At 35.9% G+C, this 18,723-nt stretch overlaps 1 protein-coding gene across 1 annotated transcript; it reads right to left on the bottom strand.

Moving 5' to 3' along the window:
- Window positions 1-1,419: 1,419 nt before the first annotated feature.
- LOC149085578 (uncharacterized) lies at window positions 1,420-12,608 on the bottom strand. Its single transcript, XM_089233701.1, has 5 exons — window positions 12,457-12,608; window positions 8,019-8,956; window positions 7,087-7,449; window positions 2,281-2,598; window positions 1,420-2,074 (listed from the first exon to the last, which is right to left on the bottom strand). Exons 2-5 carry the CDS (start codon window positions 8,954-8,956, stop codon window positions 1,891-1,893), a joined length of 1,803 nt encoding a protein of 600 aa, XP_089089827.1. The 5' UTR covers window positions 12,457-12,608; the 3' UTR covers window positions 1,420-1,890.
- Window positions 12,609-18,723: the final 6,115 nt, after the last annotated feature.

The raw sequence follows: 18,723 nt of genomic DNA, 5'->3' as shown, positions 1-18,723 counted from the left end.
ACCTACTGACGTCACAAGCAGACTGCGGAGGCCTATCTCTAGGAGGTGCTGGCCTGCGGCCCGCAAACGGCTCTGTCAGGCGGGCTCGGACGTCGCTCCTCCGGCCGTTAAAGGGTCCCTTACCCCCGGATTGAAATTATCAACTCTGTTTTCACCACAACCAGAAACATGACAAAACTGACAAGTTCAAACAGAATGTTCCAAAAATTGGCCACGGGCAATACTATATACCACGGCCGGACAGGTTCCGAAGTTCCAATTTTTACTAGAATGATCGTAACCAAAACAATTAATTTAAAAGATCAAGAAATGAAGATGGAAGGGAGGAAAAAAAAAAGCAACAGCTGTGTGCGCGATCTGAATGGGATTCGAACCCACAACCTTTGATGATAGAACCTCTTACGTTAACCACTACACCAACTGCGGTTGTTAGCACCATGTAAAATTAAGTAAATATATCGTTAAACGTAGCCAGGTAATATGTTGGCGCCAAGTCGGCAACCCATTCATTTCCGTTGCATCATCAGCCAATCGTATCACTGTGCCTTTTGAGAATTAACGGCTCCTCTCCAGGAAGAGGGGAATGAAGAAAGACATTCTGCGGGGAAAGAGAACCCCATTTATACGACTTTCAAAAGGCCAAGTCAAATCGTCACATAAAAGCGAAAAAGGCACAACTGAAACCTAATTTTAAATTAGAGTCAACTCCCTCAAATTCGGATTATGCCTAAAAAAAAATAATCTGACATACATATGTTGAAAGGAAAGAGGAAGAGGTCTCAACTGTCTTCGTAAAAAAATAATAGGGACAAAATAAAAGAATAAAATATTTTTTTTTTGCAAAGGAAACACACTTCCAGTATTTATATACTTATATATTCTAGAAACCTTGACTTCCAGCAATGGCCGGAACTAGAGGGGGCAACTGCTTGGGCAGCAAAATTTAGAGGGCAGCAGTTTTAGGTGGTTAATATGATTATCTTCACGGAAATCGGTATACAGTATATATGCACTGTATGTGCACTGCTCATCAACTTAAACCTTGAATTTTTCTTCTCATCACTTATTTTTCATCTGTATTTTGCACAGGAATATTTTCTATTTATATGTAGTATTGTTATAATTTTATGTTTTCTAACTCGTTTCGGCTCCCCCTATAAGTTATGAATTTGGCGCCCTAAGACCGTTACTGAGCTAAATGTGTGATATTGTTTACCATGGTAATCAATCTGAAATTAATTTGATATTTTTATCTTTTTAAAAAGAATATGGAACATTCTTATCAAAAATCTGTCATTCTAGCATTTTAGGTGAAAATAAACATGATATATAAGCTGCTTTGTATATAATATCCACAAAAACGTCTTCTCCGTAATAAATATCATGAGCATGATATTTCATTAGGAAAATACTGTAAATGGTATATAATCTTTTATTACAAAAAAACAGATGCAGTTAATACAATTTTTTAAAACTATAAATTATATGGTTTCTAAATATCTGTCAAACAATAGTAACAAATTACCATTTAACATCAGTAATCCAGCACTGATGATACTTTCACAATGAATAAAAACAATAGATTTACAATTAGGAAAAATTTTCATTCAAGATTAGGTTAGACAATCCTAATAATGCTTTAGCTGCACACTATACACACAAAGGTTTTCTCCTTTAGAGACAAAATGAATAACTTTGATGTAATTCAACTAATACAAACATAAATAACTGAAAAGTCACATTTTTGAATATGAAAAAGTGAATATGATTCTTTAAACATTGGAAATCGCACGAACAACAAATGAATTCAAAAACCAAGTTCTTACACACAAAAAAAAAAACATAATTCACAATATTGAGTTCTTACTCGTGAGGCCGGAGGTTTCTGTTTCACCGACTATATCCCGAAGAGACACGACATACACATGATGTTGGAAATTTGTAAACCCTGGTAAAAGGGCAAGTTTCTGCACTTTCAGGATCAAAGCTTATTAAATGTTGATACGTATATTTCTGTACACATTGAGAATTACGATTACATACTTCATTCTGATTGCATGGATCACCAGGCTTCCTGCAATTAAAACCAAAGTTCAAAACCTTATTGCTAGTTTCAAAAAATAGACACATTTTTTAATGAAAAAGCAGATAAAATGCAACTATTTTTTCTTTGGTAAATTAAAACAATATAGGCCTATCAAGTAAGATAACACTTTTTATCTTTTATAAATACCACTTTTTTTCTTTTAAATCTACATTAGTACTTTAAATCTACATTACCTGCAAACCTCTAGTGAAATCTTTTGGGGAAATTTATCAGTTTGTATAATAACGTGCCATTTCCCTCTAAGGTCTTGAGCAAAGCTTGGCCTAATAATACTTCTTTCTACATTGCATAGTGTTCCTTGCAGCAATTTAGAGGACTTTTCCTCTGTCTTCCAATTATTACTGTCCCATCTCCTGTTAAAATGCTCAGTGATATTATGTGACATAGAATATGATTTCAGGTCTTCAAGTACATCAGGTGTTACTGGCATATCTACGTACATTCTGGTGACCAATTCTTCACATACTTCCACTATTTGAGCAACTTCAGAACTGAAACATCAAAACATTTTTGAAAATTACAGGAAAGATATTAATTTTTCACATTGTGAATCATCATACATGCAAGCATGTTATTTGTAAACACACTTTTAAAACATTTTTCTTGAAAAAGCGTGAAGTCAAATTTCAGTGAATATTTTTGAGAGAGGGGGAGAATAGTATTTTTTGTGCTATATTTTTTCTAAATAGCATATGCCCTCATAACTTTAAAAAAGAATCATAAATAAATGTCTTCTGCAGTTAAAATGCACATTCAGGTGAGTAAGACTCCTATTGTATAAAAGTTTGAAAGAACATTTGAACCCCTTAACGATCAGGAATGAGATATCTTGGCCTTGTCTGAATAGAAAAATACATTCAACTTCTCTTCTCTCTTTTTTTGGGTTTCTTCACTGGCATATTTATTGCCAAAAGCTTGCAACTAAACAGGTTAAAATCTTTGCTTCAGAGAGAGTTGAAGAGACAAATAAAATTTGGGTCTTTTTATATTTAATAATTTCGGAAAATTGATGCACATTTGAATAAGCATTTGTTTGAACAGCTGCACAACGTAAAAAATGGATTTGTTCATTTTAGGTTTTAAAATAAATATAAATACAATACACACATTTTAGAAATGACAATAATAGCTCGGTAATTTCATATCTTTTTTCCTTTCCAAGTACTTGCTTCATAGTTCAAAAATGGATTAGATCGTTAACAATTAAAATGACTAAAAATATTTTTGACTCAACAATTGAAGATCATTTTCTTCACAAGATATTGGCTGTGGACAACACAGTAGACTTGGGGCCGGGTATCGGGAGTGTTTTAGAAGTGTGAGTGCTCGGTAGGAGACATGATTTTCGAGTTATTCCAGAGGGTACTCTGTCATGTGAAAAAAAAATATGTACTGAAGGTGTTCGAGCAACCCGACTTGGACGCCACTGCTCGAAATTCGATATTCCCGAAATTCGATTCTTGGAAATTGATATCATAGTAGCCGAGCAACGAGAATTTGAATCGGGCTATCCCAGGTGATGAGTCGGGGGGGGGGTGACTTATAATTATGTAGTAAATGCCACTGACCCAGAGAAATGTGTCGGGAATAGGGTTACCAGCTTCGAAAATTAAGAAAAGATAACGCGCGGAGGAGTAGACCAGGGAATAGATCAGGCGCCCAGGAATAGACCAGGGTGTGGACCACGACTATCTCTGAATTCATGAATTCCATTGCTTGAATTTTCTCGTTCAGTTAGAAAATCGATTATTTTAGGTTGGTAACTCGTTTAGAAACTAGTTTAGATCTTCATACTGCTGCTTGTTTACCGTGAAAAACGGCAACGGCCGACAGGGCGTCGTCCACTGAAAGCGACCTTTACACGTTACTCAGTTCACGACCACACTCCACGCAGACGAATGTGTTCTTTAAACAATCTTAAAAAAATATAAAAAAACTAAAATTTTTGAAAATATTTATCAAGTCCATTTTAATGAAACATCTGGCACAAACTCGGAGAAGGCGTTCTTGTCGTTAAACAAATAAATAATTATATTTAATAGATTACTACTTACCATCACAATCCATGAACGACAATTATCAAATTTCGAGCTTTCATGCTCATGTGAGAAGGAAGGAGGGAGCCTGTATAGAGCAAAGATATATTAAGATGCATTTAGAGTTAACTTTCAAACGGCTTTGGCACGGAGAAAGAGACCGACCGAAAGAAGACGAAAAACGGAACGATGGCGTGAAAACAGTAAGCAACCAAACCATACTGCCAGATAATACAAGATGCGAAAATCTCAATCTAAGCGGATTTATCGTGATTTCTCTCTCGTCTGTGATATATCGCTCGATCAGGATCGTTTGCAGTGGATGACGTTCTCTTACTTTCTATGCAATAGGATAAAGGCCGAAACACACTACACTGACGTGACGTGATAATCGCATCACGTCAGAGACATTGTGAATTCCGATTCGTGGACGTTGAAATTATATGACGTGAGATTTCTCCGTCACAGAATTTCCACGAATCAGAATCTACAATGTCTCTGACGTGACGTGAAATCACGTCACATCAGTGTAGTGTGTTTCAGTCTTTACGAATACGGACAATTGCGCAGGACTGGTTTATCACTTCAAGTGAACGACCGGCCTGTAACCACTATTGTTGTTTTTTTTTCAAGTTTTATGGAAGATCTTTTATCAAACTTTTTTATATAGTGTAAGCCGGCCTCAAACTAAAAACTAAAGGCTTGAATTTCCGGTTTTTAACCAATCCGTAACGGTGCCGACTCGCGGAATCGGAAATCAGCATGCACTATGTTTCATTGGCGTACGCAAAGCCCCCCCCCCCCCCCCCCCCGAGCCGAGATTATAGTATTATTTATTTTTTTTCAGGAAAAAACGTAAACCCCCTCCCAGAAGGCAAAAAATCTGAGCCCCCCCGAGAAAATTCTGGGTACGGCTATGAAGTTTGTACCTAATGCCGGTTTCACACACACATACAGCGTTATGCCTTTAAAAACCGTCCAAAATTCGGTTTTTGAGGAGTGACATCCAACCAGAGATTATTAGTAATATTTGCACGACTGTTACCAATAATCTCATTGATTGCATATGCTCGAAAGTGGCATGTTTTTATACAAATACAACGCCACAACAGGCAATAAACTGCCCAACGAGGTGGCTGACTTAACAACATCATGGATCCCCGAGCCATTTTTTGGAGGCCCTACCTACTACTGCTACACCACACATGCAGTAGCATGTGTATTACAGGCCTGAGAGGCCATTCAAGTATTACGTCAGCATAGATGGGGGAGGGGTGTGGGGTTTCAGATTTCTCCCCAGCACGATACAACCCACACGGGTAAAAGGCTTATATCCTGGGAGGGACAGAGCCTGGGTCGTGTCTGGTCTGACGGGTTTCAGATTTGCTGACATTTGATTACAAGGGCTTCCCCCTTGTGATCAAATGTCAGCAAATCTGTCCCCCTGCTACTAGCATGCCATGTTTTGTGCTAGTAGCAGGGGGTTTGAATGATGCTTACGTCAGCGATCTAATTAGAGGCATAGGCAGGATCAACATTTGGAAGGGGCACAAAAGAGGCGGGTCGCAATGAATTTATTAAAAAGAAATTTTGAGTTCTTAACCTTCAAATAGCATTGAAATTAACAGAAATCGGTTATATTAATACAAATACGACGCCACAACAGGCAAATTGCCCAACGAGGTGGCTGACTTAAGAACATCATGGATCCCCGAGCCATTTTTTTTTTGGAGGCCCTACCTACTACTGCTACACCACACATGCACCCCCCCCCCCGCAACCCCCAACGAATCGGTACATGCGGGAATGTGCGTGTACGCGTAGTGAAACCTGACGTGAAGTTTTTTTGTTTCTCTGTAATGCTTGTTATGTGTAGTGCTGCCATCTGCCACCAGTTTTTCTAACTATGAGTGAAGTGTTATGATTGAATGATTTATCGTTGTAGGACTGTTGCTCTCTGTGGCGAGACTTTTCAACGGGGAGATCGGCTCGCATTTGCGCCTTGAAGTTGGGAACCACAGAAAACCAACTTCAGCCAACCACCACTGTGGGGTTCGAACCCGGATCCTCGCATCGCGAGTCCGTCACTATAACCACTCGACCACCACAGCGGCTATGCATCTAAAGTATTTTATAACATACAAATATTTTCTTCTGATATTTTAATTTCTTTCAAAATATCTTTTGCATCAAAAATAAATTTCTGATAGTCTGGGGGGGGGCATAGGGGGTTTGTGTCCCCCCCGTACGTCTTTGATCCAAATATGCGTTAGGAGGGGGGGGGCAGAGCTGACGAGTTCCCCTTATTTTTCCTTTAATGAAATATGGTCATCCTGTGGTTTGGATGTTTTTTTCTGAATAAATTTTTGTTTACTGCAATTTATACCACAGCACTTTATTTCCCCACCCTTCACCCATTATATCAGTAATTAGAGCATTTGTCGTAAATTGTATTTTTTGGCTACAATTAGTGATATCCGGTATTTAGGATCGTAATTTCCAGTATTGATGACGTATGGTGAACCTCAGTATAAATATACAATTTTTATTTGATCCCATATGGGGATATCGTTAATATCAATTAAAACAGTTGAATAATTTTTCATTCAGTTAGAATTGAATGATCAAATTTGTTTGTGGACCTCCTGTGGTCTGCGGACCATGGGTTGAGAAACGCTGATCTTGGCCATCACGATACTCACGTAATCAGTTTTCAGTAACTGTATACTAGAGCGTCAGTAAGGTTGAGACACAGGCGGATACAGAGGAAGGAATGGGGCTCTCCCTACAAAATTGTATTATTAGCATAGGAGGGAGGGTATAGGTGGAAATCTAAAAATGTATTATCTATATTATTTACTGTATTAATAAAGAAAGATCATTATAAAAATAATATGTCAGTTGATACTTTTGGTCTCAGCAGAAAACTAAAATAAAACTTACATCGGATAATGCGGGCCAAGATCACACCATCCCAAGTCATTATTTCCACCACATTGTAAGTCGATCGGAGGAACTTGATTGTCATGGTCAACTGTTGCATCATTTTGCGGAGGAACACCTGTGTCTCCCAACAATCTTGATTCGCCAGTCTCCAGTTGCGGTTCAACTCTTATCACATGAATATTCGATGCCCCGAAGACGTGTGATGATCTGTCATGCCTATGAGTTTTTCCTTTTGCGTAAGTAGCAGATTTGATATGAACTGGTTGGGATTTTGTTTTTGACGCACTCACTGAAGAAGCTTTAACAAGTCTCGCTTTCATTGGAGTAACTTTTCGAACGTCAGACTTCATATATGTCACTCTGAAAAATAATAGGAAAATTATTCATACGTATTTATTTTCATTTGACCACCGTTTTAGCTCTAATAACTTTTACAAACTACTATTGAGGAAAACATTCTCTTTCTATTTAAGTCATCAATTTTTTTCCATGTTTAATAAATTTCTAAAACAGGAATAGCGAGATGTGTGTATGTAAGATGATTATGTTTGTTACACTATATTTATTTTATATGCACATTCGGCTTTCAACACGATGGATAGTATCTGCTTTTTCTCCCGCACGTAGGGTGAATGTACAGTAGTATAATTTAAACGGAACTTCGTTCTTGTTGTCCTCCTTGCAATACAATCCTCAGTACGACGTATGTAAATCCACTAGCCTACATGTAAGATTGCACATAAAACTTCATTTCGCTAGGTCTTTTTTCTGACAATTAAAATACGACACAAACAGATTTTTTTAATGAAATTTTCCTGAACATTTCGAAATTTCTTCGAAAAACAGGTCACTTCCGTATATAAGGGGGTCTGGAAACCCAACAACAGTTAAATCACCAGATACAAAAAGAGCGCTAATAAGAAATTTACCTTTTAGCTTTCAAATTTTGTGGCTCGATAAGGATTGCTTTCATTGCTTCTACCGGTCTTCCAGAAGCTCGTTGAGCTTTTAAAATCTTTGGCATACCTGTCTTTTGAGCCTTGAGAAGTGTCAGATGTCCACCAGCGGAGATCAAGTCTCCGTATTCTTCGTAAGGGTGGCCTTTGGTTCGACTAGATTCTCTATTACCATAGGGAAGATCTTCTTCGGAATCTTCTTGATGACTGTCATGATCTATTGGTAGAAAGTTGTAACGCTTGCGACCATTTCGCCCTCTATGATCCTTTATATCATGGTATTCGTTGCTATGGTGATACAAAACTTGTGGCCGCAGTTTAGATGTCGAGGTACCAAAGTTTCTGCCTTCAAAATTTTTCTTATCATCGCTTATAAGATCACCATCTCCTAATTCTTTAAATGTCACTGAAGAAGGGATAACACTGGAACCTCTGTTTGAATCAGCAACGTCTGCGCTCAAAATCTGAATTTTGTCATTAGGAAGAGCAAGAACTATCCGGGCTTTAGACTTTTGAGCTGGCATTCTGCGGTTTGGAATTGTCAGAGGTCTGATGACCACAAAAGGCGGCTCTCCTCGTCGTATGTTCTCAAAAGCTGGTTTGTTAGGTCCTACAGGTGCAGCTGGTGAACGTATTGGAAGGTATCCGTAACGATTAGACACCTTCTCTTGAAATGGAGTTTGCAAACTCAATTTATGGTGTTTACTTTCTACAGCTTCGTAACTTTGCATTCTGATGGTAGGTAAATGTCCTGAGCTTGGCCCTAAACCGACATTTCTGAGAGCAGCTTGTATCACAGGTGGTGCGTTGTTATATATATCTGCTTTCAAATGTGGGTTGAGGTGCTCTTGCAATGACAGTTTAGAAAAGCAAATAATTCCTACTATGGACACTAAGAAAATATTTGCCATCTGAAAAAGAAATTCAAATTTAATTTTGGCGAGTTTACAAACATTAAAAAAATTAGAAGAAATAAAGAAAGTACAGTGTATCAAATTAAATACAGTAAATTTTATCAGGATCTAAAACATGGAGTTCCAAAGCCAACCATAATTCAGTAATCCAGTGTACACGTAGCATTTGATTTTGTATAACATTACTTTAACTGAGATATGGGAAATTACCTGCAATCATTCATAATAAAAAAATAATTTTTTATGAAAATATCTATTAAAAATTAAAAATTTTGAAAAAAATGCCTGTATCTCCTTATATTGCTCTGAAAATATGACATGTGTTAAATGCATATATTCGTGTCCGAATTTGCTTGTTAGAGATCATGATAATGACATCAAATTTTTTGGTCGACCTCTTATCCAGTTTTACTATGTCTTTGATGGAGTGTCTGATTTAAAAATGAAACCTGTATCCGTAAACACGAGCTTCATAAGAATTTAATGTAGCATCCACGATCTTCCTCTTCATGTAAATACACTTCTGTCAAATGCAATGTCATTATGCCATATAACAGCGACACAGTCAATAAAATGAAATCTCTTTCCTGTAACTAATGGTGTAATAGCAATTTATAAGATTTTTTCTTTCTCAGGTTTTCGCAATCGGACAGAAACAGTGCAATGGTTTCTCACTGATTGATACTAACACTACTAATAATGATTAAAAAAACACGATTGTTTTCCAGCCTTCTTAACCTTGATTCTCTTAACCTGTTTCTATTTTATACATTCAGGGTTATCTTAGCTGGAAATAGCTCTTCACTGTCAAATGACGCGCTCATCTTTTGCTATAACGTGAATGACTTTTTTTAAATCCAACAAAATGTCATTTGTGACAATAGTTGTTGCCAGGCAGAAAAATAGTTAATTTATTCGGCCTACTTTTTAAACATTGGTATACCTTAAATGTACAATTATTCTCAAATTGTTACTTATCATTTATTATATTGTTATCTAGTATTTGATGTTTGTCGAGATCTACGAATTGATTTATTTATGGAATAAAGCAAAACATGTTTTCTTATTAACGTTTATAACAAATTCAGTCTAATACTGTGTTACTTGTCATTTCAATTTTTTTTTTTTTGATCTTAAGAGAAGAAATCTTTGTTTTGTTATTCGTAATTCTGTGATCATGCAAGTTTATGCAACATAATGTTTAGCATATCAGCTGTTGAATATTTTTGTGCAATATCAAGTTCAAATTTCACGTTAAATAAATTAATTAAAATTCATTATCCTAATAATTTCAATATACCTCACACACAATGATATGATATAGATTGACCAGAAAACTGTCATAAATTCATTTTTCGAATTGCTTCAAATAATATTTACATATTTATTAATTTATTATCTATATCTTTCGTTGTGCCCTTTTAACGAATGGGCCTATCCGGACACGGCCTGGAGGAATCAAGTGCACAGGACCTTTATGACCTTTATGGCAATGAGATCTTGTTATGATTTTCGATAGTACGTGTACGAATATTGGTAGGTAGGAATTTTCAACGATTTAGGGGGCCTCAGATAAACCTCTTTGCCCGGAGCTTATGATGCTGTTAAGACGACCTCGAGTCTCAATCAATGTGTATCAGTTGAAGCGCATATAATTTCATGGCTGCATCACTTTCTACAGCATCAAATGTTGCAAATCCATATTGTAAATCCTCTGTGGAGAACTGTATCAATTTGTATTCTTCTTCTTCGTATCATATTTCTGTATTTCTCAAAATTATTGAAATTTTTAAACATTCTATATTAGATATCGACAGCGGTTCAAAGGGTTCTCAATTCAAAAAGGCAACAACTCAAAATTCTATGTTTTGAGATATTTGCATTTTAAAGATTCCCCATGTACGGGACTAAATGGGAATGAACTCAGATTTAATTATAGTAGAGAGCGTATAAGCAGAGTTGGAAGTTGTCGCTGTTTTGCAATGTTCACCTTTCTCATGTCGTGCATAACTTAAAAATTCAATTTTCTACGAAAGGAAAAAGGAAAGAGCCGTCGATATCTTCTCTAATGAGTGTATGGGTAAACCCATAAAGTTTTCTTTAAAGTTAGTTGTTCGCAAGCGTGATTAAATTCATAGTGATTGATCATTTTGTTTGTTTTCATATTTACGTATACCTCCATACTTACATTGAGATAATTCAAACTAATATTAAAAAAGATCGGAAAATATATATATATATATATGCATGGTCAATTTATATTTTCAATTTCTGTTTTTATTTCGGCATATGAGAAACAGTTTAGGTATTTATTTGTTTAACAAAAGAAATTTTCAAACGCACGCAAAAAATGGAGAGAACTGACCGTCCAAGGTAAACATGATTGTTACATACTAGATGATGAGTTTTTCATAAAAAAGGGACTACACAAATCTAAATAGGGGTGGTGTTGATAATCAGTTAGATATTGAGTAATACTGTAAGTGGATGAAGGGGCAAGGAAAAAAAAAAGACCAGTTATACCATTGTGGCAATGCGTGGTGGGTGCATTTTAAATATCAAAATTAGAGACAATAAGCATGATTTGAATATAATTGAGCTACCGACGTAAAAAAGGCGAAATATTTAAGATGCTGATAAATATAAGGGAAAAAAATCAATGCTTTTAGTGAAGGAAAAAATGTTTAAAAAAAATTAAAAGTACATGAGATATCATTAATAGACGGAAGATATCTTTTGAGGTACTTTTGTAGGTATATAAAGAGGGAGCATTTAAAAATTTCAATGGAAAGAGAGTAATAAAACTTAGGTATTAGGTAAGAGAAATGTATTTTTTAATATTTTTGTGCGAATAATTAGTAATGAGTATGTGGCATTACGCCTAGCAGAAGATCGAATGGATATTAATGGTAGGGAGTATTGACGTTTAAAGAGAAGCAACAGGGATTTATAAAAATATAAGTATCTAAGTGGTAGGATTTCTATTGCTTGGAAGAGAGAGATGGAAAGAGTATAATAGAGTCATTAGAAAAATTAGCCTTATCAGTTTCTTCTGTAGTGGTATAATAGGTTTTGAGTTAGTCAAATAATCACCATTTCAAATCGGTAGATCGTATACGAAGTAAGAATGGAACAGTGAATAGTAAAGAGTGATTAGAAAAAGCGATTAACGAAATATTTTAGAAAGTGAATCTTCATTTGATTTGTAGATTATGAACATGGGATTTACATTTCATATCAGAATCAATATAAAAATACCAAGTAGGATAAATAATAACATAAAAAAAAATTAACATTGATGTGTTATGAGCTGCTAGATAAATGAAAATTATGGAACGTTATCCAGATTGCACATGAAGTTTCCATTGCAATTACCGGAAGGAAAAACACACAGGAAGAGAGAGAGAGAGAGAGGAAAACAAAAAGAAACTATATTCTTATGAAAACGTACATACACTGTATACATTTTGTATCTATGAAGAAAAATCAGTGCTTACCTGTATAGTAATTCTAGATCGCGCATAAAAAGAAAACAAAACTGACTTAAAACTAGAGGAGAAGATTTGTTGACTGACTGTATGACTAGCACACCTTTATATGATCCGGCTTTAAGTTTGCAACAACTTCTTACACAGGCAGTATTATAACTGTCAAATCTTCCACCTGATCCACAAAGTAGGAATCTGCTGACCTTAATAATCGGTTACTAGTCTAGGGAAAAGATGGCGTGTATAACGTCTTCTTTATTTATTTTTTATTTTCTGGGTTACTATCATTCTCGTTCTGCTTTCTAGATTAAGGGATTTCCCTACGAGAAATTCGTGTGATTCATATTATTTTCAAGATAAATTGTATATTATAGTGGAATATTTTGGAAACATAGATGCTATATTGTCCACGGTTTACGATGTTGAAAATTAAATAAATAATATTCTTTTCGCGGAATTTTTCAGGTTCACTAGATGTGTTGAAACAAAGCGGAATTTTGAATGTTGCTTGTAGAGGAGATTAAATAGTTGATTCTTGATTATAGAGATAGCGATATATACCGTCGCGCCTTATCTGCAGATTTTTTTCCAGAGAGGTTGAAATAGAAATACATATTTTGAAAATTAATTAGTAAAAACCTTTTTTTAAAGTTTTTTAGATGACGTATAGATGTGAGTAGAAAAATCATCATTTTTTTAGAAAAATGTGAGAAACTACCCCTTTCGTACCTTAATATTTCATTATTGGTATATAAAATTTTCACATACGGATTGACCCTGCGGACAATAGATGATATTTTTTTTCTCAAAGTAGCGAAATTTGCATCTACGGATCATACGTCACCACGGATTATACTCAAGAAATTTGTTACTTTCACTTCTATGAGTGAGTATTCAAACATGATTCAGTAAATCTATTTCTATATACTGTATATAAAGCGTCGATTTCAAAATATAAGTTTATTTTTTTATTTTAATAACTATACAATCCCTTGCAATATGAATGACTTCTCTGAGGTCTACACGTTATTTGTGGATATATTTTTTTGTTGGAAGTATGCCTGTAGAATCAACGGTTCTCCAGCAATTTACGATTTGTGCTTTTAGCTATGCAAAATTGAAGTGCAATCCTAAAATAATCAATTGAAATAAATGTATTTTATTGAATTCACCACTCTTCTCTCTGAAAGAAAGAGAGAGGGTTAGTTATAATAAGATATATTTTTGTTTTTCTGAAGATGTGTGATGTCACACTCTCCGCTATTCGTATGAAGGTTTTAACAACTTTCTGATGTGAAGATGAATTCAGGAAAGAATTGAACTGCCTCTACGAGGAATCGAATTCACGTCCTCTCACATTCTGGGTGAGCACACTAGACCACTACGCTATAGAAGCAATGAATTTCTTTTCTTAGAGCTTGTATGCTCCGAACAAGACCATTACATGAACAGACCTAACTCAGCCAACATTTGGTGGCAAATGTCATTGAATTTGGGCTTTTGGCTGAGTTAGGTCATACTGTCCATGTACGGTCTCATTCGGTGCATACAACCTCTGATGAAAGAAGTTAGTTGCTTCTATAGCATAGTCGTGTCGTTTAGCGCTCTCACCCGGCATGTGAAAGGAGGTTGGTTTGATTCCACGTAGATTCAGGCAGTTGAATTTTCTTTCCTGAATTCGTTTTTGCATGAGCCAGTTGTTAAAACCTTCGTATTTTTATTTTTGGTGGGAAATTTATGAAGATTTTAAAGAAGACGTGTTGTGTGTTGGCTTAAATGACGTGTTTTCAGAGTTAAATAAAGTAAAAGTTTTATCCATAATGAATCTAAATGCTGAAGTCATCGCAGTTCACGAGGGAACGATTTCTGGAATCTTCGAATGCGAATTGGAAGTTGAGACTGTTATTACAAATTTTAAATACAAATTTTTAATATTCTTAACTGCTCACATCAACTGATACATATCAAGTTCTTGCCAAAGAGAATGTGTTTTTGATGAAAAACTAAGATTTGGAAGGCCACATGTAACGTATATTCGTATAGGTAGACGGGTCCAGAGAATGGGGGGAGGGATGTCAACTGAACATATGTCTTTGCGCAATGTTAAAAATGTGAAGAATACTCTGTGTCAAGGGCGTAGCGGGGGGGGGGGGGGGCTTGGGGATCTGGTCCCACTGAAATGTGAGAAAATGACCGAAAAAAGGAAAAAGATGGCCAAATCTATAGTTCTATCACTTTGGTCCAACCCCGAAATGAAAGTGGTTCCACCCGAACGAAATTTCTGACTACGCCCCTGCTCTGTGTGTCTAAATATGTCAAAAGATACAGTACATAAACGCATTAGGGACTGCAATTGCATTAAACTGAAAAAGAAATGGCATGTATACCATTTCTAAAGCAACGTCACAAGAGATGAAAATGAAGTGGGACGGGATAGCGCGCATGTTTTTCATGCAGACAAATAGCTGAAAGTAGTATATTCATCGAGGAGAAAAAGTGAAATCACGATGACTGGAACATTCACTGCCATTATCTTACGGAAAACCCAATTACTGACTTAGGCCAATAAAAGGGTGACAAATCACTGATGATTTGGAGAGGATTTGGTTTGGATGGACCGACCATTCTGTCGATTCTTGAGGGAAGACAAGACTCGAATAAGAATCAGGAAACACTCAAGCAACATTTGCGATCATTTGACGAGCTTCTTAGGGACATGGCCCCCCTCAATTGTGGGGCTCACAGGGCTCCAGCCCTGAAGCCTGGGACGATTCTCATCCTTTTTTGCTTTTTCACGCTATAAATTTATCATAAAGGGACCCGCAAAAGATCCCAGCTTAAGGACTATGCTTAAGTATCCAAGTGGGAGTTTTAGAATGATAATGCTTCCATTCCTACTTCAACATGCACAAAACAGTAGCTCCCACAATAAAGTTTCTTAGTTTTAGACTGGCCAGCATTGAGCCTGGATGTGAACCCGATAATCTTTGTGGCATTCTTACCCATGAAATTTATGAGAATTGAGAGCAATCAATCCTCTAGGTTCTAGAGTTTAGAAGAATGTTTCCAAAGTGGGTAATATCGCTTCCTGTTGGATGATGGATGGTCCAGGGATGGCGGTAGAAAATATAAGTTTAGTATATGATCCTATGGGTTGGCTTGAGTTGGAGGCGAGGAAAAAATAATAATTTTGAAGGAGAGATGGATCAATAAGTTTGAGAAATTGTGCTCTAGAAGAACTCAGTATTGCTATCGAGGATTTTGACATTTCCAGAAAAACGCAGAAATTCTTCAAAAACAATTTTTGTTGATGGAAACACGTTTTTTTCAACCTCTCGTGGACAGAAAAACATTACAGACGCTTAATTCTGTGATTGCATGTATTTTTACTAGGATTTCCTTGTTGTTTTTTTTTTTTGTCACGCTTAAACTATTGAGACTGATTCAATAAAATGTGTCTAATTTTTTATTTTATACAAAAAATCATGATTGATCACATGTGATTTTTGACTTTTGGTTGTTAGTAGCATCAAGAGGAACAAAAATTGCAATGGAACATGGTGTCGTAAACCACGTCGAGAGGGTGAAAATCGCGAAAAACGCATACAGGTTCTGAGTCCAGAGGAGATGAAAGGTAGTGACGTCAGTTCATCGCTGAATGCGTTTGTGGGTTCGCTCACCATATCTGACGTAAGCAGCGTCGTGAAACGCATGCGCTGGGATAGGATCACGCTGCGCGGACAACCTAAATTAGCGCTATTGAGGTAGTAAGCACGTGTAGTATTGTCGTTGCTGCGGCAGACATCAAAAGCATACCTGGTATCTTCGACCGCCTCCGGGAATCATTTTTACGTCGTTGTAGACTATGCAATGATGTCAGCAGCCGCCACTTCCAACACAACTCTTGTAATAATTAATCAAATAAATCTTTTTCTAGTTATTATTGTACCTTTTGTCGTTCGAACGTGCCGTCAAAACCTGCATGCGTTTTTCGCGATTTTCACCCCCTCAACGTGGTTTGCGACACCATGTTCCATTGAAATTTTTGTTCCTCTTGATTTCTACTAACAACCCTTTGTGTTTGGCGGTCCATTCACAGAACACCCTGTATGTAAGTGTATTAGTTTTATTTTAGTGTATATTTGTTTTCTCGTGATAATAGCTCTTATTTTGAGTTGCTGTATTTTAGTTATATTTGGCATCCATATTTTTATGGGCATCTCTTTTTAGCCACCTTGTTGGGAATTTTTGCCTGCTGTGGCCTTTGTATATAGTATTTGTATTAACCCTCTATGGTTCACTTTCATAAAAACGTATTTAAATTTTTTTTGATTTCAAACGGATGTAAAGGGGAGCTTTTAGCATATTTTTGATTGAATAATACATCCATTTCATTAATTAGTGAATTTTTAATTAGCTAAAATGGTTAATTAAGGATAAAATATACAGTTGGAAATGATTTTAATGCTATTTATGAACAGATAAAATCTTGCTTAGCAAAGCTGAATAGTTGTTACCTTGAATTTTATTTCCGATTCCTTCGATATTTGGTTCGATTTTATAAATTTCTAAACACGTAAAATTTCAGCAGCTTTCAAAAACTGACACTAACAAAGAAAATCAACTCTTCTAAGCAAATAAGTACTGTACTTATATAACCGTATTTTGTTCTGGAATAACACTAAAAGATGTACTTAATAGATATAATGGGTTTTTTCACCATGTATATTCAAATACATATACGGGATCATAGAGAGTTAAAGTACCTCATTCGCAAAAATATTAAAAGTTTATTTGCCATCAATTTCTCTTCGTATTTGACGTATTTCTTTTGTGCTTAAACTTCAGAGACGAACTATGAAAGCGTAAAATGAGATGAGGCCGTATATACCGTGTGATCACGTGATAAGTAAAAAAAATACTTATATGTGTATTTTTATAATGATTTGTTACTTCTTTTATGTTTCTATCCCCACACTCCTAGCACTGCCAACAGCAGTAGCCTCTATGAAGATGTAATACACACATATAAAAAAGCTCCTGCAGCCATGAGTCGAGGCACTTTTTTTCAACTCGTCCTTTTCGGGTAAGAAAAAAATGTTCAAATTGGAATTCAATTATTATTATTACCGTATTCTGTTTGTCGTCGGCGTCCTGCTTGCTCATCGAAAAACATCGTCAAATTATACAATTGTTCCTTAGAAAAAAAGGGAACAAATTTTTCTAAAATTTGCTCTAATAACGAAACAACAAGTAAACTCGACAGACATAAAACCAGACATATTTTCTCTCTAGTGTATCATTTTGAGAAATGAGAGCAACATGAAAACATAACAGAAACTATAGAAATTGATGTTATTTCGTGAAGTGAAATGTTGCATTGGCACACAATTGCAATTATAATACAATTTAATCTTCTCCGAGAAAAAAAAAAGATAAGAAGAATGAGAATTTTTTTAATATTTTTTTGGAACTAGCAACTAATATTAGAAAATTTCGTGGGAATAAACAAAATTTCTTAATCCTATAAACCGATCGAAAGTTGTTTCGCTCATTCGCTGATGATTGGCTATTCGCAGTTTGGACAACATAACCATCACTAAAAAAAAAAAAGAGCCACCACGCAATGAGAAATTCTGATGTTCCACTCAGTTTAAAGATTAACGTGTAGTTCTGGGTCATCGAATGCAGGATCCTGGTTCTTTGTAGGAAGACCGGATTTACTAGCGCCGAGTTTCTGAGTTTTTAAGCCTCCCTGAGAAAAATAAATAACTGCAGGGTCCATCCGTCAAGAGAGGTGGGGTTCAGACATCTTTTTTTTTTTTTTTTGGTCTTTGAATCTTAAGCTTTCTGTACTGGTTTCTTTTCGAGGGAGATCATAAATGAAAAGGCAACACTTATTCTATTTGAAGACAAAGAAAAAAGAAATATACTCAAACAAGCAACCGCACCCTTTATTTGAAACGCGTTTATGTCAAGTTCAATACGTAAGGTGTTCTCATTTATGCATATTTGGGTAATTTGAAGAGTAATATAAATTATATAATTTGAAAACATTCGAATTTGGACATTCTAAATTTAATATTAAATTAATCTTAAACCAGGGCCGTAACTAGAGGGGGGCAGGGGGGCAACTGATCCGGGTGGAAAAATTTAGGGGTTGGCAGTTTTGGGTGGGAACAAAGAATACCATTACAAAACTATCGAATTTTAAAGTTGTGAGGGCGGCAAAAATCCTAGTTACGGCCCTGCTTAAACTCAAAGAATCTAAATTTA

The sequence above is a fragment of the Pholcus phalangioides genome, unplaced genomic scaffold (genome assembly GCF_987345545.1).
Source record: "Pholcus phalangioides strain wild (caught in Gottingen) unplaced genomic scaffold, Ppha-v1.0 ptg000007l_1, whole genome shotgun sequence".
In the NCBI taxonomy this organism is placed as follows: domain Eukaryota; kingdom Metazoa; phylum Arthropoda; class Arachnida; order Araneae; family Pholcidae; genus Pholcus; species Pholcus phalangioides.
Note: the sequence above shows the minus strand (reverse complement) of the source record. Positions and strands in the feature narration are given on the sequence as shown.

What these genes read in the sequence shown, in the direction of transcription:
- LOC149085578 (XM_089233701.1), bottom strand. Translation starts at nt 8,956, where the DNA reads ATGGCAAATATTTTCTTAGTGTCCATAGTAGGAATTATTTGCTTTTCT. An exon ending in CTTGGCCCGCATTATCCGAT is followed by an intron (nt 2,599 to 7,086) that starts GTAAGTTTTATT and finishes TTGATGTTTCAG; the next exon opens with TTCTGAAGTTGCTCAAATAG. An exon ending in ATTTCACTAGAGGTTTGCAG is followed by an intron (nt 2,075 to 2,280) that starts GTAATGTAGATT and finishes TTTTAATTGCAG; the next exon opens with GAAGCCTGGTGATCCATGCA.